The sequence below is a fragment of the Mesoplodon densirostris genome, chromosome 3 (assembly GCF_025265405.1).
Source record: "Mesoplodon densirostris isolate mMesDen1 chromosome 3, mMesDen1 primary haplotype, whole genome shotgun sequence".
In the NCBI taxonomy this organism is placed as follows: domain Eukaryota; kingdom Metazoa; phylum Chordata; class Mammalia; order Artiodactyla; family Ziphiidae; genus Mesoplodon; species Mesoplodon densirostris.
The window spans coordinates 14,600,195-14,622,164 of record NC_082663.1 but is presented as its reverse complement, the minus strand read 5'-3'; the positions used below and the strand labels follow the sequence as shown (position 1 = coordinate 14,622,164).

Below are 21,970 nucleotides of genomic sequence, written 5' to 3'. Positions count from 1 at the left end.
ATTACTCCTTTCTTTCTCAGGCATGCCCGTAATGGTTCATTGAATTCATTACTGTGTGTCTGGCCCCCCACCCCCTACCCAAGAGCTAGTCTTCTTAGAAACCTCTTTAACCTCTGCCGCTGTGTCTTGTACCCAGTGTATGCATTTATTTATTTATGAAGGAAGAGGCCCCAAGTTCAGCTGGGATTTGGATCAGTTGTGAGGTATTGCTTCTAGGTTTACGGTTCATGGACTCAGAGAATGTTTGGATGGGAAATGCCTGGGGAGATCATTGCAGCTCAGTGTTTGCAAACCTAGCTATTAACGCGTAGATTCCTGTGTCTCACCCCAAGGATTCATCTCTCCCAGGTCCAGAATGGAGCCCAGGAATCTGTGTTTTGAAAAATGTCCTGAGTAATGTGATGGCCAGTCAGTTTGGGGAAGGACTTATCTAGCCAGTGTCCACTTTACAGATGAAAATACTGAGGCATAGAGAGGAGGAGGGAGGTGTTTCTCACCAGCTGTGTGATTGGGGCCAAAACTCAAACTCTGCAGGTGCCACTGGGCAGACACACAGTATATATCTCATTGCCATTTGCATACAAACCCATGTAAACCAACCGGGCTGCCATGACAATAGCTGCTTGACCTCATATTTCTTTCTTTTCCCCCCTCTGTGCGTCTGGGTTTCACTGTCCCTTTTCTGCACACGGCCACCCCGCCTTCGTCCCTCTTCTCCTCCTGTGCTCCACTGCAATGCGTGACTTTGATCAGATCTCTTCTTTCTTTTTCTAGCTCTGTTCTGTGACGGAATCTTGGAGTTAGTATTTAACTTACTGGTAACTCAGCCGAAAGGGGCAGCAGAGGTTGACTCACCCAACCCTGCTTGGAAGTCGGCTTCTACTGAGCTGCAGTGACCACCTGGGACAGGTGTGAGGCAAGGCGGATGGGCAGACATTATACACTAAGTAGCGCTAAAGAGCCCACCGCATGGCCCGGTGCTCCTGACTTGATTTGCCTGTGGCTTTTCTCTTAATTCCGTTGCAGAGCTGGGGTAAAGCAAGCCTGATTTCGCCTTGCCTTGACCTCAGATGGACTTGGTTCCACTCCAGCTGCGCCCTTGCCCCTCCCACTCTCCGGGCTCAAGAACGCAAACTCCCCGCTGCTCCCCACCACTGTCTTGTGGTTTGTCCACCATGCTTTGCTGAGCTGGGCTCGTTCCCTGAATTCACTGGATTATCGCCACTGGTTTCTCCTGGAGCCAACCTGACTCGGACCCTTTCTGGTTGCTGCAGTCTGACGCCTCCCTTGCAAAATTTCTCACCTCCCTCTGTAAAGAAGCTCGCCTCTTTATGTTTCTTCATGCTTCTCACCTCTCTTGCTTCTAATTCACTTCTCTGGTCATCACAGCTAAAGAAGTACTTATATGATGAAAAAAAAGAAACGCTTCCGAGTTTAACTTAGTCTCTGGTTTGCAATGAATCGAGTCATTATCTTGCTCCATTGCATGATTACCTTCTTCTTTCTCAATTATTTAAAATCGTATATTTTGTTGATTCCTAAGAAATATATCCCCCTTCTCCTTGACATACCTTCATGTTTAAACAGGTATAAACAGGTATAGTGGTGTATAGTTCAGTTTCACATCGCATCTTCAGACAGTATTTTTGCAGGATCTGGATAAAAGACCAGGAAAAATTGAAGCCAACTTCAGTGAAGATTCAGAATTTTGCAATATTAAGGAAGATGGCTGCCAGTACGCACTTGAGAAGATGACAGAATTATTTTCCAGAAAAATGTGATCTGAACTTTGAACAGTGTTGGATAAATCATATGAGATCCTTCTTTTATAATTAGAGCCACCATAATATTAAATAAAGCCAGTGTACACGAAGGACTCTATCTAGGCAAAGTCTGTGGTTCTATATATTTCAGTAAAGGAGAACTAAACCTCCTTTTTAGATCTCTCTTTTGAAAGAGCTACAAAGCAAACACTACAGATTAATTCCTGCATGGGAACTATGGAGGGTTCTAGTGGTTTTGTCCATAGACTTCCTTTCTCTGAAGACAAAAATGTGTATTTTAGCTGTTGACAGCCTTCATTTCATGGTACAAAGTGGGTTATGCTTTACCCAGAAATGAGGGTTAGGTTTTTACACATGGGATTAGCTAAATATCCCATGGGATGTCCTTTTCATCCCTTACCAGAGAAGTTGCTCTGTTTGTTTTTGTGAACTATCCCTTTCTTTGCTTTTACAAGAAATTTATCCTGTCGAGCCATTTAATTTGGCCTTGCAAAACTTATCATGAAGTAGTGGAAGATTTAGTTAGGCTTTCCTTGTGTATCAAATAGATACACAACTAGTCGAAAAAAAGTTTTTTAGAGATTTGTAGTTCGCCGCGGAGCGGAGGTCCACAGAAGGTCACTCTAGTGCTTTCATCTCCTTCTCCATCATGTAAATTGTCCATATAGCCCATCCCGGGGCTTCCTTCCTTCAATCCCAAGCCCCCCACACACCTGGCATCCTGAAACCAGTAAAGGGACCAGGAAAAGCTGTGGCCTTGAATGATGCGTGCACAGAAAGCTGAGACGATGAGTGACCTGAGTGTAATTTAGTTCCCAGCCTGTCATTTTCCTTGTTGAGCATCTTCGTGGAGTGGGTGTCTAGCTTTCCTGTCCGTGGCTTATGGGCAGCGAATGCAGACTGGTTTGATGTTAGTCAAAGCCCATAATTTTTTTAAAATTAATTTATTTTATTTTATTTATTTATTGTTTTTGGCTGCATTGGGTCTTTGTTGCTGCGCACGGGCTTTTCTCTAGCTGTGGTGAGCAGGGGCTACTCTTCGTTGCGGTGCACGGGCTTATTGCGGTGGCTTCTCTTGTTGCGGATCGTGGGCTTCTCGTTGCGGTGGCTTCTCTTGTTGCGGAGCACGGGCTCTAGGCGCACGGGCTTCAGTAGTTGTGGCACGCGGGCTCTAGAGCACAGGCTCAGCAGTTGTGGCACACGGACCTAGGTGCTCCACGGCACGTGGGATCCTCCTGGACCAGGGCTTGAACCCGTGTCCCCTGCATTGGCAGGCAGACTCCCAACCACTGCGCCACAAGGGAAGCCCCCAAAACCCATAATTTGTTAGGAAACTTTTCTGCTTAAAATCACAGCCCATTCCAAAATGGACATCATTTGGGGGTTCCCCAGTCTCCTCTATTTTTTTTTCTTTTACAATTAGTAGAGGGTTTACCCTTACAGTTGTTTAGATTTTCTCTGGATCCCTACCTGTTTTCCTTATATCCTCCCTTGGCTCTGAGCATACAGTTGGGTCTTATTTCTTAGCTGGTCCAGGTAGCAGAGTAGAGACTAGTGGCATAAACCATCCCAACAATACCAAGTGGGTTCTGGCTATTGGTGACTTGCAAACTAGATTAAAATTCAAAATGATGTAACTGAACCAGAGAACGAGAGAAGAAAGTGTAGAAGAAAGAAAAAACAGGAAGAAAAAAGCAAATAGACAAATGTATCCAATATAAAAATGAATCAGAAATGACGCTATACAAGCATGGCTAGAAATCATCCGTGGACTGTAATTATCACAAGGTAAACATGAGTCAGCTGGGTAACGTGGTATTTTTTTTTTTTTTTGCCTGCACTGGGTCTTTGTTGCTGCGTGCAGGCTTTCTCTAGTTGTGGCGAGCAGGGGCTACTCTTCGTTGCCGTGTGCGGGCTTCTCATTGCGGTGGCTTCTCTTGTGGATCACGGGCTCTAGGCGAGCAAGCTTCAGTAGTTGCAGCACGTGGGCTCAGTAGTTGTGGCACATGGACTTAGTTGCTCCACGGCATGTGGGATCTTCCCGGACCAGGGATCGAACCCATGTCCCCTGCATTGGCAGATGGATTCTTAACCACTGTGCCACCGGGGAAGTCCCAATGTGGTATTTTTTAAAGCAGTCATCCCACTGGGATATAGAATTGGACACAACTTGCTAAAAGAAAGTACACATAGCGAGTTGCAGAACTTTACCTTCCCAACAGCAGCTAAACCATACAGTATGTATTTATAGGACAAATGGGTATTCTTATATACATATGGTTTTATATGTGTATGAAACTTGTATATAATTTTATATATTTATATATAACATATAATTGTCATATGTAATGTTTACCTGCCATGATATGTATGTGTATATTATAGTTGTCCTACATAATGTTTACCTGCCTTGGTTTCCGAAGTCTTGATTACCCCTTGTCAGATAAATGTTATCTTACGTCAGCTAAAAAAGTACATGTAACTGTCTTAGTAAACAGAAATGGTATTTTAATTTAAAATGGTATTTTAATTTAATTGGTTATAAAAAGCCCATCCAGCTGCAGAAAGATATTTACAAAAACTGGAAGCTTGGGAGTTCACAGTGCTTCTTAATGTTCTCCCTTCCAGGATCTGTTGATGCAGTCACAGGTCCCTAGTCTAATTTGGAGAAAGGCAAGTGTCCATGGCCTTTTTATTGAACTAAAAGTGATTTTAAGGAGAAAGAAAGCCTTTATAGGGCTGGCTAAATGGACATGTGAGCTCTGCAGTCGCACAGAGCCTGGTGCTCAGAAGGCCTGCACTTGGGGATTAATGCTCTGAGGCCGCCATCGTGTAATTCTTAGTACTTCCATCGTTGAATATGTTTTGTCAGTGAAGCTCAACAGGACGATGACGCACATGCTGGGAGCGTGGGGCCTCAGCTCCCGTGTGAGGCCTCCTCCCCGGGATGGGGTTTGGGCCGCCTCCACCCAGCCACTGGGCACCAGCCCTGCCCACCCTCCCCATCTCCACCCCACCCTGCATGACTGCCCTGGGTCCAACGCCCAGGGCGGTGGCCAGGTTGCATCGGTAGGGGGAGGCTTGTGTTCCACTGTGACCGCCCACCCCTTGCTGGGACCTGAGCACAGGTGTGAGAAGGGTCCTCCTCAGGCACAGATCACCATCTTCGCCCTGGCCAGCAGCGCCTTGGTGAGCAGAGTGACGAGCGGGCAGGGGCCTCTCCCACCCCCACCCCCCGCCCCGATCCAGGTCCCAAACACGCCCTAGAGTCGAGGCTGCAATATTGTGGGGGAACTCCTGTTTGTTGTGGGTTGGGCCTGCAGTCTGGTGGGGAGGGGAGGTTGACTTCTGCATCCCCAGTGAGGTCTCTGCATTTTCACCTTGCACCGGACCTGGAAAATTACATCACCCCCCTGAGTGAGAACGATGCCTGTCCACAGCCACCCGTCTTCAAAGTCTGTACTTTTATCATTCTGCTTCCCATGACCTCATGGGCATCGTGCAATGGGACCCCAACCCGTCTCTGAATAATCGTTCTGCAGCATTCAGGAATCCTCTGGCCACCTGTGTGCAGCCACTTTTGCTTCAAAATTCCCCCCGTGGGTGAGGGGGTCACCACGTGTTTCTGTGAATTCTGTGAATGGCAGATCGGCAAGGTCACCCCGGGGCTTGGATCAGGCTGTGCCGTGGGATGTGCATGGGCAGGTCCTAACGGTGTTTGGTCCTTCTCCTGAGAGCTCTTCTATGCCTCAGCATAATTCTCAGCGTCAGCCAAGCAGATCAGCACTCACAGGCACTCAGAGATTAGGAATGCAGCAGGTTTCAACAAGGTGTTTGAGAAAATCTCTTATTATGGCTTTATGGGCAGGATGGAGTAACATGGATGGAATGTAGCGGCAAACTGGATGGCCTGTCACATTCATAAAGTGCTGATTAATAAACTAGATCACTGTGGGAGTCCCAGGGCTCCAGTACCGATCGGTCTCCATCCACCTCCAGCAGTGTGGACGAGGACAGATGACACGCAGATCTCAAATGTGTGGGTGTCATGATGCCAGACAGGAGAACAAATGGGACTGATGGCACCATTAAGGGCTGTGGGTTTGAATGACGGACCATGTCAAACAAGAACCAATGTAATAGGACATACTGAGATTCAAAAGTTGCATCAGAAAAATGGAATCCTTGAGGGTTTTAGCTGCCTGTAAATTCAAAATAAGCCAGTATGCTGATAGAGCTGTTAAAAAAAAAAAAAAAAAAAAAAAGGCTGCGCCCAAATGAGTTAATCAGTTGAAAACCTAATGACCGCACAAAATCCTGCACACACATTTTTAGAGCAGTTTTATTTATTTATAATTGCCCAAAATTGGAAGCAGCCAAGATGTCCATCATGAGGTGAATGGATAAACGGTGGTACATCATATGACAGGATATTATTTGATAATAAAAAGAAATGAGCTATCAAACCGTGAAAAGACAGAGGAACTTAAGTAAATACTTAGTGAAAGGAGCCAGTCTGAAAAGGCTACATACTGTATGATTCCAACTAAATGACATTCTGGAAAAGACAAACTAGTAGATACAGTAAAATGATCAGTGGTCACCAGAGTTTATAGGCAGGGAGGGAGGCATGAATTTGTGGAGCACAGGGATTTTTAGGGCAGTGAAAATACTCTGTATGATACTATAATGATGGATACGTGACATTATGCATTTGTCAAAACCCGTAGAATGTATGACACAAAGAGTGAGTCCTACTGTGATCTATGGACTTGGTTAATAACATATCAACATTGGTTCATCAGTTATAACAAATGCAAGATGTTATAACACGGAAGCAAGATGTTAGTACTAGGAGACACTGTAGGGGGATGGGAGGATGGGGGAGGAGATATATGGGAAGTCTTTGCACAATCTACTCAATTTTTCTGTAAACCTAAAACTGCTCTAAAAAATACAGCCTATTGGGCTTCCCTGGTGGCGCAGTGGTTGAGAGTCCGCCTGCTGATTCAGGGGACGCGGGTTCGTGCCCCGGTCCGGGAAGATCCCACATGGCGCGGAACGGCTGGGCCCGTGAGCCATGGCCGCTGAGCCTGCGCGTCCGGAGCCTGTGCTCCGCAATGGGAGAGGCCACAACAGTGAGAGGCCCGCGTACCGCAAAAAAAAACAAACAAACAAACAAAAAAAAACAGCCTATTAATTAAAAAAAAAAAACTGTATAAGTAGAGCTATGGAGTCCAGAACAAATGGATTTAAGGCCCCTCCTGGTCCCCCCCACTCTGTAGGGACCAGATGCCAGTGGGAGCATTTGGTCTGAAAAGAGTCACACCTGGAGCCTGGCCAGAGGAGGGATGGGACGCCTGGGGAAGAGGTGAAGGGACCAGGGATGTGTGTCCTAAAGAGGTGTGAACATAATCCTCGCTTTCTAAGTCTTGGTGGTAGTGGCTGGTGTCTTCGAGGAGCGCTCCTGGCATCTCTTCAGTCAGTTCATCCCACCCTGAGCAGACATACTCTTGAAAATTGGTGACAGCCCTTCCAGCTATTTTCCTGTGATAACAGGAGGTGGAAGAGGCAGGCGCTTGTGTCTGGGAGGTATTTAGCAGAGTGGTGAGAGAGTTGGCTTAGAGCCAAGCTGTCTGGATTCCTGGATCCTGGCCCCGCCTCCCCTGATCTTGGGGCCTTGGGCAAGTTTCTGAACCCCTTCCTGCTCATCTGCAAAGTGGAGTACCTTCCTCATGGGATTGTTGTAAGGATGAAATGAGGGAATACATTAAATGATGTCTAGAACCGTGCTCGCACTCACTAGACATCGGCGGTTTTGCTCACTGCGTTGTGGTCTGGAGGGCAGAACTAGACGCCGCCGGGCCAAGGGAAGCCGGCGTTAGGGGCACCTTCTCACTCTTCTGTTTTAGCCTCTCACACTCTTGCTGTTCTCTGTGCTTGCCCTGTTCCCGACCTGGAAGGCCTTTGGCGCCTTCCACCTGGCAAAGTCTGACTGCTCCAGGGAGGCAAAGCTTAAACACCCACCTTCTCTCGAGAGCTCACTCTGCCTTCCTTATGCAGCTCTCGGCCCTCTTTCCTGCTCCCACTCCCTTTTGGAAAGTATTGATACTTGGGTTAAACATAGTTGTTTACTTGTCTGCTTCCCGGCTTCACAGGGTTTTAGTCATCAGTGTGTCCCTGCCACTAGCCCAGTGTCTGTTAATCACTGGTTATGGAATGAAAAGTGAATTTCCCCTTCCCCCAGTAGTAAAAGGATACAGTAGGCAACTGGATGCCGAAGACGTGCTGAGCTCCCCGATATGAGATGTATTTCAGTAGAGATGTGTGATTCTCACTGAGGGAATCACGGGTTGGATGAAAGTATCGTCTTTCTCTGAGTGGTGCCACAGAACACCAGCCTCAGAATTGCTTACGGCCCACAGACAGGGATTTTTTTTTTTTTTTGATGTCCTATGAGACAGTTTTCATATAAAAAAAAAGATTGGTTTGAAACAATTCTGTTCAACTACCTTTTTTTTTTTTTTGCGGTACGCGGGCCTCTCACTGTTGTGGCCTCTCCCGTTGCGGAGCACAGGCTCCGGACGCACAGGCTCAGCGGCCATGGCTCACGGGCCCAGCCGCTCCGCGGCATGTGGGATCTTCCCAGACCGGGGCACGAACCCGTGTCCCCTGCATCGGCAGGCGGACTCTCAACCACTGCGCCACCAGGGAAGCCCTGTTCAACTACCTTTTAAAAAATAAATTTTGATTAAGTAAGGTTGAAACCCTTGTTTTTCTTTGAGCTTTCAATGTTAGCTAATATAACTTACTATTTTGTTTATAAATCGATCAAACTTGAACAAGCATTTTCAAGAGGGTCTTTGGTGAATGACTGGTTTTATTAAAAAGTTTCACTGTACTCCTTTCAACATTTTAAACTGCATTTGTAAATTTTATATTTTCCCTGTCCCTTTAAAGTACTTCATTATCAAAGGTTACTAAGGTTATTCTAAGAGACTCAGGAACCAACCTGATTACGCTTCCACCAGCCAAGATGGGCCACTTGATGGTCAGTAGGGACGAGACTGCAGCGGGCTGGAGCACATCATTCACAATAACACTAAAAAAAAAAGTAATGACCCAAACCAACTTTGTTGCCTTTAGGGGATACTAAGGAACTGTCTCATTATCTTGAAGGCTGGTAAATAAAGAGGAAGAATCAAGCATTGATCCTGCCTTTCCCATGAGATGCGTCTCTTCCGGTCAGTTGATGAAAGGAAGTTTCTCTTTATAGATGTGACCCAGCTAATACCCGTAGCAAGAATGAAGGGCTCCTACCCCTGGGTAGTCTCTGAGGAATTAATGCCAGGCAGTCATCATGAATGGCTGCTAATGTCACAAAAATAGAGACACCAGACAGTATGTGCCTCCTGATGGGAACACACACCTCCACCTATCATGTAGCTCTATAGGAAAAAAAATTGAACCTAAATCTGGTCAAGACTCTAGATGCAACTGCCAACTTTTACAGTCTGCAGAAGAGGTAAAGGAAAATGTTAAACTAAACCACAAGGGTACAAGGGGTGATTCTCAGACTCTGGAAAACTTTATTGGACAAAATGAGTCTGTTTCTTCCACAGAAATTTTAAGCAAAAGAACTAAATAAATAAAAAAGAGAGAGAGATAGAGAGATGGGGAGCGGGCAGGAGACCTATAAATTACAGGAAACTTAAAACTCACATCTATCCGTTTCAATGTATGACTTTTTCAGATTCTGTTTCAGTCTTTTACTCTGTGTGTGTGTGTGTGTGTATATGTCACGTGTGTACACATGTGTAAAAGATGACTGGGCAAATGTGAATGCTGACAGGTATCTGATGACACTAAGAAATTAAAGCAATTTTATTAGGTGTGATAGTGGTATTGTTGTTAGGTTAAAAAGTGCTTTTTTGTTTTTGAAGATAAATGACAACACTTACAAGTTAAATTATATGATGCTTGATATTTGCTTCAAATAATTTGGGTGTGTATGTGGTGAGGGGAGCTTGGTGGGTGGGAATATAGAAGAAACAAGATTGGCCATGAATGGAGAATTGTTGAGGCTGGGTTTATTATACTTTGGTCTCTCTTTTTGTATATATTCGAAAGTTACCAAAATAGAAGTTTTTAAAAAAATGACTTTGTCTAACAACCAAGATCTCCCAATATTAGGCAGTTCCTGTAAAATAAATAAACTCATAGGTGTTCCTAAGATCTTTATTTCAAATCACAACTCTAAATTATACTACATATTTTAAATTGGAACCATGAGACGAATTATCGTAGGCAGTAAAAATAATTAAAATACCAAATACGTGCAGGTTTTTCTAAGTACAAATTATTACTATTAGGACTTAGTTTCTCAAACATGTCTATGCTTAATTCTTGGGCTGCAAAGATGCTCATCTACCAAGGAGACATGCAGTCCCATACAGGTATGGCATTTCCATCCCAAGTAGTTGTTGGGTTTGCTTTCTCATCTGGCTGAGGATTCTTAATGACCAATGAGACCCTTGGGCAAGATGCCAACTATACCCTGGCCCAGGGAACACGGGGGGTGGGCATGCCCAGTGCTCTTGGGAGTTGCTATGGCAACGTCCTCTAAATGAGAGCTTCCGGCAGCCAGGGCGGTGGGTCAAAGTCCTGTCATTCCCTAATTTTTCTATTCCTGGAAGATTGTAATTTCCACTAAAAGAATAACTAATGACCTTCATTGCTTCAGTTGGTTTTGCGTTTCTCTGGTTTTTAAAAGATACTTAAATGGCTTCCTGGCTAGCTCAAAAGACCTTTAAACTTGTGGGAACTTTCTCTCCTAGGGTTTTGCCTGACTCTGCAAAGAAGGCCATTCTAATGAAACATACTAATCTAATAGTTGCAGATTCCCTCCGATGCCATGTGAGTCACACTGTGAGTTATAACTCGCTTGTGGAGTCACTTTAGTGAGCCAGAGTCGGCATTTAAAAATATAATGGAATTGGAGGAAAGTATCAGAAGGCATCACACATTGTAAGGATAAATATTATTTTTGAAACTTTGGTTTCATTTGTATGTATTTAGAGATAAATGAATTTCTTATGGTGGATCACTATCAAAACTTTTGAAAACTGCCACTTCAGTGTGAGGTGGGGAAAACAGAGAGACTGGCACACAGGCAAGCACAATAATTAATCATAAACTGACAGCCAGGAGGTAAGCCAAAAAGAAAATAAATACCAAAAAAACAACTCCGGTTAAAACAAACATAAGAGCTCAAAAATAGAGCAAGTGTTAGACCCATAGTGGAAGAACCAGTTATTGTTACTGAAGATGTGGATGTTGGCATTGTGGGTTGTCTTTTAGGTCTGCTTCTTACTCTGCATATATTATTCACCATTTATTCCTTTTTGGTAGCACAGTGCCTGGCACAATGTAGGCCCTCATACATCAATGTTTATTGAATGTAAACACTAGTAATTAGACCACCTGTTTCAGAGGATCTGGTGGGGGAGGACCCTGGGGTCTGGGAATCTGTATTTTAACAAACTTTCCAGGCAGCCAAGCTGCTGGCAGTTGCAGACCAATATTAAAGAAGCACTGACCTATTCTACCCACTCTGGCCCAGGTCACACACATAGGTAACATTAGAACCAGACATGGAAATTGGGTTGTCCGCATGCTGGGAGAGGTCTTACCCACAACTTCACCAGCATCTCACGTTGACCACTTCTCACCAAGCACATTGCATAACCTTCTAGTAGACGTCCTGGCCTCCCTGCTTCCTCTCTACTCCACCTCATCCTCTCTGCTGCCCCCAGGCATTTCCCTAAACCACTCATCATTTCATTTACCTACCCTATACCGTTGGCTTTCTCTCTGTTGTCAGTAGTGACGGCTAAACTCCTTACATATCCTTCAGGGCTTGCCGTAGTCTGCCCCCAGCCTCGCACCTCAATTTCTTCTCTCTGCCAGTCTCCCAACTCTCTTGTTGTTTATCCCTCTGCTTCCGCAGGGGCCATCCCAGACCACTTGCATGCCCCAGGCACACCTCACCCTTGCCTGACTCTTATCTTCCACTCATGTTGTATCCTCCAATTGGAACAGCTTCTGTTTTCCTCTGAATTGCATCCATCCTCCCAGACCAAGTTCAATGCCACTTTTTATAAATCTTCCCTGATTTGGAGCTAATCATTTCTCCTCCTTTGCTTCTCTTTGCTCTTTGCTCACGTCTTGCTGTAGCACCAAGACTCATTGCCTTGGACTTGGTTAGTGCAGCCTGTGTTCATCTCTCTGATGAGGAAGTAAGTTCCTAGAAGGCAGTATTCATGTGTTCTTTGCTTCTTTATACATCCCACACTGCCTTACAACTAGTATTAAATGACATTTCTGTTAAATTGATTTTTCTAAGTTATGATTACACCAAAGTCAATATTAATTGGTAGCTTAACCAACTAATTTATGTAGAATGGGCTTCAGCCTCTATATGAAGGCTCAAAGCTCCTTGTGACTTCCTTGCCATTCCATTCCTTTATAAACCCAATCAAAAACAAAACAAAACAAAAAGTACTGTAGGGTTTGTGTGCTGTTCATGATAAAGAATTCTTTGTTTCCCTCTGGAGACGAGGTGGGCAGATAGACAAAAGGGCAGTGATCTTAGAAAGGGCTAGCAAATTGGATCCCTAATAACTGCTATTTTTAAGAGATTGGTGGGGTGGGGGGGTAGGAGTTAAAGAAGTGGATGTGGCATAAGAGAAAACCGTAAGACAGAGGACAGCAAGTAAAGGGCATCTACTCTAGCTTCTCTTGTGCGTGAAAAAACCCTACTGCTCTGCCTTTTTAATTTTAGCCCATCATAATTCTGCTGCAGGTCAGTTCTATTCCATCTGTTAGCAGAGTGATATTTGGGCCATACCCAAAATAGCAAATCTTCTGCCCAGATTGGAGGTTAGAGCAGAAAGCCTGGCACAAAAGTACACATGGCTCCAGTGCTTTTATTTCCCTGACTTTGATGCCTATTAAGTAACTTTCATGTGGTCACGTTGAGGGTGCTTTTGACAAGTGAAGTCATTATTGAATGTATTTTTTTGTTTCTGTGGCAGAAAGTAAACCTAATTTTTAAAACAAGGTACAATCCTCAAGTTGAAATAATGATTTGTCTGTTTTTGCTGTGATAGGTTCCTTGCACTGACTCCATGGAGAGTGTATCACCTGATTTCTGTCATGATCCTTGGACGTGTTATTATGCAAATAATAAAGGATATGGTTTTGTCTAGAACAAGAGGTAAGAAGACTCAGTATTCATTTTTATGGTATTTAATTTTCTAGACCCTGAAGGTCTGACCTTTGTATAGGCAGATTAACTGAGCGGTCTTTGAAATGGAGCAAAATAACAGATTATATAGGCACTGACTATTCTATTTTGAATGTTTGTTAAATATTATTTTTAAATTTATTAAACTTATTTACTACTTATTATTTATTTAACTGATGTTGTCCATAGTCATAGCTACTGCTGCTGGGCAAAAGGTTTGTGTGTGTTGGTTTCTCCTTTGGCTCTAAGTGCCGTTATTTTAAATACCATTTTGGTATTCAAGTAGGCTGCAGTGAGGATAACAGTTAAATATTTATTACATCCCACATGATGAAACTGGGCCATTGGAAAATGGACTAGTTTATATAAATTTTTTCTCTGCCTCTGTGGAGAAAAACAATAAGTTCAGGGCTTAGAAACAAGTAACGGTTAAATTCATTTTTAAAAATGAATTGAAAAATAAATTCATTTTAAACACCAAATTTTTCAAAAAATTCAAGTGAGAACTTGAATTATTAAAAAAAAATGTGCTTAAGGTTTTCTGAGTAATTTAACTAGATCATAAATCTGAGTCAAGCTTTTCCGTCCTTGGAGGAGCTTCTTTCTACCAGGGTTTGAGCTAGTTTTTGTAGATAGACAAGAATCCCTGCTTGGAATAATTGAGCCCCATGAAATTAAGTGAAATAAGATTGATTTGATCAAAAACAGCTAAGAGGGGGTTACAGTGAAGCAGTTGATTCCACTAAATGTAACCCCAGATGAAGGGATAATTTTGGTAGGGGTCCATATAGGTGGATGCACAGAAGAACTGTCCAGGGTCCTAGCCCTGGCGGGGATACTGAAGCTGCTTGTGGGAGGCACCCTTTCCTCCCTAGCACTGACCCTGGGACCAGGGATATTAGGTTGTTACGGATGTACCATCATCTGTTATGGATGTACCATCATAGTGTTCTATGGTGCGCTTTAAATCTGGTTTATATTTTAAGTCTTTATGGTTCTTAAACTAACTCATGTGTAAGCCATTTAGAAAGATTGTTTTACACGGGTGTGTTTCAAGGTTTGAAGGTGATTCCTTCATTCACTGTTCTGGGAAGGTGAACAGGTGGGTTTTGCCCGGATATTACTTTTCTTGAATCTGTAGATTTAGTTTATATTCTTGTACACATTCTTCCTTCTCTCCCTCTCCTCCTCCCACCCACCTCTCTTCTGTTTCAGAGAACAGACACCTAACTCTCTGCCTTCTAACCCTAACAGGCACCTGGCCTGCTACTTTCTATTTACTCCAGATGTATTCATTCTGCCTAGAGGTGGGACATCTCCAAGCTGTAGGGCTTTGTGCTGGGGTTGGTGAGATCAACGCATGGCGATACCTGTGTTTCTGCCTTGATTCATAACTGATAAGAGGAGAACCTGTTTCTCTCAAATAGACTTGGTAACATTTTCACCCTCTAGGAGCTCCCTCCGAGGAATCTTAGAAGAAGTAGCCACTTAACCTATTTTACCTGCAGTCATTCTAGCTCAGTAGGGCAAGGGACCTCACAAAGCAAGCTGAGCATCTCGATGTTTTCAGTGGTGTACAAATTTGGTCCCAGTCTGGGCACAAGTTATAAGGAGGGGAAAAATGGCGGGGGGGGGGGCAAGGATGAAGTGGAAAGACATCGTGACTGTCCTTCTCTCACTCTCACGAGGACCGTTCCCTGCGTTGCCTCACCAGCTTGATGTTCTTGCAGGCGTGCAACTTTCATATTAAGTTGCAGGAAAGCTCTCCACTACAAAGATTCAGTCCTTTAAAAAATTAGGGTGGTAGGGTGGGAAGCATACTAGTCTTCTAGAGCTAGTTGGCTCCATTTCTCAGCTGTGGAGAGGCCCCGTCAAAGACCGTATTGGTTTCCTATGGCTGCGGTGACCAATTACCACAAGCTTGGTGCCTCAATACAGCAGAAATGTCTTCTTTTACAGTCCATAGTCAGTACCACTGGGCCAAAATCAAGGTGTGGGCAGGGCCGCGCTCCCAGATTCCTTGAGCATCCAGCTTCTGCCAGTTCCTGGTATCCTTGGCTTGTAGGGCATCTCTCCAGTCTGTGCCTTTGTGGTCCCATCACCTCCTTCTCTGCCTGTGTCAAATCTCCCTCTGCCTTCCTCTTACAAGGACACTTGTGATTCCATTTGGGCCTCACCTGGATAATCCAGGACGGTGTCCCCATTTCATAGCCCATAACTTCGTCACGTTTGGTAAATCCCATTTTCCGTATAAAGTAACGTGTTGCAGGTTTCGGGAATTAAGACCCGATACCTTTGGGGGGCATTATTCAGCCTCCTACATAATCCGAACCTCTTTATCCTGTGAAATGGCAAATCCTCCTGATACCACAGGGTTGTCTAAGGGTCAGACAAGAGCATGAAACAGAAGCACCTCAGTCAGTAACGGGCCCCTCTCTCCAGCTCCGACCTGCGGCCGGAGCAGCACGGGTCTGTTCACCCGTCAGTCGGCCCGTGTTGAGCGCCTTCCTCTCACCAGTGCCTCTCTGCCCGAGTCCACCTCTCACGCTCCAGCCCGTAGGGTGGGCATTTGTCACAGGCCAGTCTTTCTGTCCGAGTTTTCAACGGGGGACATTGCTCTGAATACAGTGTTTCTACTGCATGAGGAAAAAAGGAGAAGCAGGACTCCTGGCTGTGGTCTCCCAGTGCTCCCGGTCTGTGGCCGAAGCATCATGGGTGCCAACGTCGTCCTCTGCAGTCAAGTCTTTTAGGACAAAGGCCCACTGAGCCCCATGCGTGGTCGGCAGAGCCTAGCTTTGCAGGCCCTTCAGCCCAAGGCCCTGCAGTGATGACCTGATCTCTGGGAGGCGCAGAACCAGCTTCAAGTTGGATCCAGATGCGGGGATGGTAGCTCCATGGCTTCATCCAGAACTGCCGGGCTCTCACAAGCTACCCTGGCCCTATGGCAGGAGCAGTGAGGAAAGGACCCCCAGGTCATCTGGCCCCTCGCCTCTCCACCAGCTTCCCCGCTTCCCACAGCATTTTTGGCTGAAGGGATTAAGATTCTCTTGTTAAGATTTAATTGTACCCCTCCCCTCCCTCCATCATATCTTTAATACCGTCTTAGGTACTTAATACGAAATAGGTGAGCAGAAGTGTGGCGATACCTTCTTAGGACTTACTCGTTGCGAAACCCAGGGACCCCGTGTCTCTGGTTTCTGAGTCACCGGTGTGGACGCCCTCGGCCGTGATGGATTTCTCTCTCACGGTCTCGCTGTTGTGCGCTTGACTGTGTGCTCCCCAGAATTAACCCCTTCCTCTGGGCTCTGGGGATGCTTCTGCGGTGTGGGAAACTCCTCCCGCGGCCTTCAGTTTTTCTCGACCACCTTCTCCTTCTCTCTCTTTGCCAAAGAACTAGTAATTTCCGCACCCCGCTGTCCGTGAGATGCTCTTCAGCGACTGCACTGGGCAGTGGAGGAGGGCTCAGCAGGTTCCCGCATGCCACCTGTGGAGGCATCGCCAACCACTGTCCCTTTATGCCTTTCCTCCTGCCAAATCTACACCATCCATTTGATGCCGCCTTCCGGTCGTGGTTGAACGTGGACCCACCTACATTTGTGGCCTATGAACTGTAGGCCTTTGTGCCCACGCCATGCTCTGTCATTCCCGCTTGTGCCCTGATGGCTCATGTGAAGCCCGGCTTCGGTCCCCGAGACCATCCCTGTGCCTTTGACCTTAGCCTTCGCAAGTTCTGTCTCCAGCCCCTGCAAGGCTGGCAGTCAGTCCTCGGTGCTTCCTCCCGTCCGGCCCCACCCCCCGGCCCCTCACTCCCATTGCACTTGCTCCGTGACTCCAGTTCAAGCGCGCCCCTGCTCAGCCTCTTACACCCCACCGTCCTCAGCCCTGTGCTGCCCGGCCCTGGTCTACGTTCAGCGATTGCGGTGCTGCTGTCCTCACCGTTCTGACGTCCTCGCTCCCTTAGCCAGCAACTGTACTCATTTTTCCAATGCTTTTGTTATAATTAACACGATATTATTCAGATTTCAGGTGTCCCACATAGTGCCTCAATATTTTATACATTGTGAAATGATCACTGCAGAAAGACCAGTTACCATCTGTCACCATACAGAGTTGTTACAATATTATTAATTAGATGCTGTATGTGTGCATTACATCCTCATGACGTATTTATTTTATAGCTGGGAGTTTGTCCCTCTTAATCCCCTTCACCTGTTTTGGTCTATCTCCCCACCCCCTCCCCTCTGGCAACTATGTTTGTTCTCTGTATCTATGAGTCTGTTTCTATTTTGTTTCTTCACTTGTTTTTTTAGATTCCACATATAAGTGAAATCATACAATATTTGTTTTTCTCTGTCTGACTTATTTCACTTAGCATAATACCCTCAGGTCCATCCGTGTTGCCACAAATGACAAGATTTCATTCTTTTTTATGGCCAAATAGTATTTCATTGTAATATATGTATACACTACATCTTCTTTGTTCATCTAGATAGAAAGCAAAACCAGATCCATGGCACAATTCTAATAATCTGATAAAAGGATGCAAGCAGTTTGGAGAAACTTTTTCCTGCGGCTGAATTTTAAGAAGAATTTATCACATGCATCTTTACTAGGGGACACTGAAGAACAAAAGGGACAACATCTTTGGCTTTTGTTCGATGGAAAAAGCAGAAACCATCTCTTGGCCATTTCTTTTCTTGAACTTCATTAAAGCTGGTAGCGGGGAGTATAGTGTCAAGGCATAGTCCAGTGAAGAAAGTCATTGGAGAATTAAGAAAGCAAATGAGATCTAGGTGTATGTGTGTGTGTGTATATAAATGTTGATTTCATTTGAGCATAGATATAGGCTCAAAACACCTAAAGAATGAACAGATAAAAATCTCCTTTCTCAAATAGCGGTTGTTTCAGTTCTCCTTTGTCAGTACCATTTCAGAGTTCCCCTTGAATACCACCCCTGATATTGCTGCTTTCTTGACCAGCCACATTTTCTCTCCACCCTGAACTCCCCTGGCTTATGTTTCTTGTAGAGTTCCTACACCGCCTACCTCGGTTCAGATTTGCTTGAGTGCGGGTTCGGTCTGCCCCATTGGACAGTACAGTCCCCGAGGCAGGACCATGTGTTACACGGTGCTCCATCTTCCGTGGTACCTATCCAGGTGTTTTGCATATAGTAGAATCTCAATGGATATTTGTGGACAACTTGCCTGAATGAGTTATGGTAGCAGAAGTATACGCTGTATGAACTGATCGTTTCTAGAGTTTTAAGATCTAAGCGGTCCATTTTAAATAGCTCAGAATATTTCTAAGTTGAGAAATGCCTCAAGAGGAAAATACCTCCATTAACCTTTCACATTTACTTCTCCTATTGCAGGTGCACAGTTGTGGAGAAGCTTCAGTGAAAGGTAGGGAACCTTCTTTTCATGTTATGGCTAATGGAGGGCAAGTGGGAGAGGTGACCGGGCCGCCAAGGTGCATCTCTGAAACCATAGTTTAGTGACAGGATTGATCATAGTAATCTACAAGAGTGGGAACATAAAGAAAAATACAGTCGAAGTGAGGCCGAGGATAAAATCAGGACTCGTTCTAGGAAATGGTTCACGTCTTGCTGTAATATTGGGCCATGTGCACGCGTGAGAGTCATAATGTGTGAAGATAGGTGGGGGAGATGGGGGTGTTTTCATTGGGGATTTCCTCTCAGACCTCATTCTGGGGCCTGAGCAGCGTGCGGTAGTGGGGGAAGACCAGGGCAACCCCATGTCCTGGAACTCTGCAGGAACATTCCCGAAGGCTAACCAGGCTGTCGGTTCAGAGAACTCTGGGGTAAGGAGACGAGGAAGAGGGGTGAGAGGCTTGTAGGTGGGAGGGTGCAGTGAACATCCACAGGACTCTGGGTTCCTTGTGCAGCCACAAGCAAATGAGCCCCCTTTTCATTTGCCATCCCCCATCCTGAAGTAAAGGCTCTCTTCTCACATGGAAGAGAAAAGAGGTGGGGCAGGTGATGAGAGGATCAGAATTCACATCACCAACTGTGCATATGAGAAGTGGAAAAGTGAAGAAAATGTAAGGATCAGTATTCCAGTAAAATGAATTTTTGTAGTTATTTATTTGTTTAAATTCTGCTTTAAGAATACCCTTGTAGGACTGAAAGAGGGATGGTTCGGTGCTCGACTTACATCAAAGTGGGCAACGTGCAGTGAAGGCTCACAAAGGAAACAAAGTAATGCCTTTAAAAATCCATGAAAAAAACCATAACCTGGTATATAATGTACTCTTTTTTTAAATAAATTTTTTTATTTTGTTTATTTATTTTTGGCTGCGTTGGGTCTTCGCTGCTGTGCGCGGGCTTTCTCTAGTTGTGGCGAGCGGGGGCTACTCTTCGTTCTGGTGTGCAGGCTTCTCATTGTGGTGGCTTCTCTTGTTGCAGAGCACGGGCTCTAGGCACGTGGGCTTCAGCAGTTGTGGCACGCGGGCTCAACAGTTGTGGTGCACGGGCTTAGTTGCTCTGGGGCATGTGGGATCTTCCCGGACCAGGGCTCGAACCCGTGTCCCCTGCATTGGTAGGCGGATTCTTTACTACTGTGCCACCAGGGAAACCCCTATAATGTACTCTTAGAAGCTGTGCTCGTGAAAATAATGCTTACTTCATGTGTAAAGGCTAATTTTATGACGAGTTCACTTCTGAGTGCTTGTTCCTTCATTTTGGAGCCCAGATTTTCATGGGCAGAATGTAAACTTGCCAAAAACTCAGCAGAGGGAGATATTAGCTATAAGAAGGGAAACCTGATCCTCCAGACACAGACCCACCCCTGGCCTGACAGTCCAGGTCCTGGCTTCTGTCCTGCCCCTGCAGACACACTGGGCCTCCTTGGATAAGTGTCTTAAGCTTTCTCTGCAGGTGTTTCCCCATTTGTCAGGTGAAGAAATTGAGCGTGCTCCCTAATTCTGGTTGGAGGAAGAAGATCTGACCAAGTGAGTTAGTGTAATTTCAAAGAAATTTTAGGGCTTCCCTGGTGGTGCAGTGGTTGAGAGTCTGCCTGCCGATGCAGGGGACACGGGTTCGTGCCCCGGTCCGGGAAGATCCCACATGCTACGGAGCGGCTGGGCCCGTGAGCCATGGCCGCTGAGCCTGCGCGTCCGGAGCCTGTGCTCCGCAACGGGAGAAGCCACAACAGTGAGAGGCCCGCGTACCACAAAAGAAAAAAAAAATTTTAAAAGCTCTTCAAAGCAATACTCTTTCAGATTTACTGATATTCAGTCTGACCCGCCAAGGGCTTTGCTGAAGCCCTTGCTGTCCACAGCCCTTCTGAAGTAGTTATAAGTTGCCTGGGAGAATTCCCAGTGTGCACTTCCTCTTAACATAGAAATTATTGGAATGTTTGATAAGGATCTGGAAGAAATATTAGCTATTAGTGAGCACAGCAGGACCAAGGCTCTCACTTTGCCAGTGTTGGGTTTGGTCAGGGAGCGAGTAGCTCCTTATAATGCGGCTTTTTAAAGATTTATAATATTCCACTTGTTTGGGGAGCTGCCTCTGTACCCCCAGAGAAGCCATGATCATGGAAATAATAGCCTTTTTTTAGGGAGGGTCTCATTTACTTCAGGATCACCCCGATGGATGTTCAGATGCAGCTCTTTTTTTTTTTTTTTTTTTTTTTTTTTTTTTGCGTTACACGGGCCTCTCAGTGTTGTGGCCTTTCCTGGTGTGGAGCACAGGCTCCGGACGCGCAGGCCCAGCGGCCATGGCTCACGCACACAGCCGCTCTGCGGCATGTGGGATCTTCCCGGACCGGGGCACGAACCCGTGTCCCCTGCATCGGCAGGTGGACTCTCAACCACTGCGCCACCAGGGAAGCCCAGATGCAGCTCATTTTCCATCCTGGTCCCAACCCTGCAGCTAGTGATCTTGCCAAGTTCACTTATCTCTTGGCCTCAGTTTTCTTATCTGCTGAGTGAAGAGGTGAGAGAGAATCATCTTGAATATCTCTTCCAGCCCTAAGAAGTCTATGATGTGATTTGAGGGGGATTAGTGTTCCTTTCATATTGTTATCCATTTACCTTTTTGTTTGGCCAGTGCCTCTTTCAAAGTGATTTAATTCACACTAGAAAGGATACTTCCCAAAATTTCTTCACTGCACTTTCCATTGTGTAATTTCATTCTGATTTGTTGTTCACGCTGGAGATGTGAAATTGAAATATGTTTTCCTCTAGTTTCTTTGACGATGATTTGGTTTGTTATTTACAGTGACTCTTGGCATCTGGTACTTGCTAGTGCCATGTTTTTAACATTGAACAATTCAAAACCACCTTATTTGAAGAATAAAATACAGTGCTGGATAGGAGGATCTTTGCAGGCAGGAGGAGGTGCTGTTTTGCTCCTGTGAGGCAGGTGGGATTAGGATCTTTCCCCTTACAAGGTCTGAGGTGCTTAGCTCAGAAATCTCGCCCTCATTTGGCGGGAGTTAGAAATCAACATTTCTAAATCCTAAAAATGATACAGTATGATCTCAACTACAGTACCTTGCTAAGTGGGTAAACCCTAGGCATACAGCAAAAGAAGTAACATCAGTGCAAACACTTTCCACCTTAGGAAACTAGATGTTTCTTCTTTTCTAGTACATGGAAATTCTCCTTAATTACTGGTGGGAATGCAAAACGGTACAGCCACTTTAAAAGCCAGTTTGGTGGTTTCTTACAAAACCAAATATGTTCTTATCATAGAGTCAGGCAGTCATACCCTTTGGTATTTACTCAAAGGAATGAAAACTTGGGTCTACACAAAAAGCAGCACACAGATGTTTATAGCAGCTGTGTTCATAACGCCAAAACTTGGAAGCCACCAAAGAGGTCCTTCAGTAAGTGAATGGGTAAATAAACTGTG

The 21,970-nt window shown here is 45.2% G+C and overlaps 1 protein-coding gene across 2 annotated transcripts in view; it reads left to right on the top strand.

The window, feature by feature from the left end:
* RETREG1 (reticulophagy regulator 1) overlaps positions 1-21,970 on the top strand; it is a 127,322-nt gene that overhangs the window by 16,690 nt on the left and 88,662 nt on the right. For both annotated transcript variants that reach the window (XM_060092749.1, XM_060092748.1), the window contains exons 2-3: positions 12,956-13,062; positions 18,464-18,494. In XM_060092749.1, the coding sequence (XP_059948732.1) occupies positions 12,956-13,062; positions 18,464-18,494 (138 nt within the window). The remainder of the gene's footprint in view (positions 1-12,955; positions 13,063-18,463; positions 18,495-21,970) is intronic.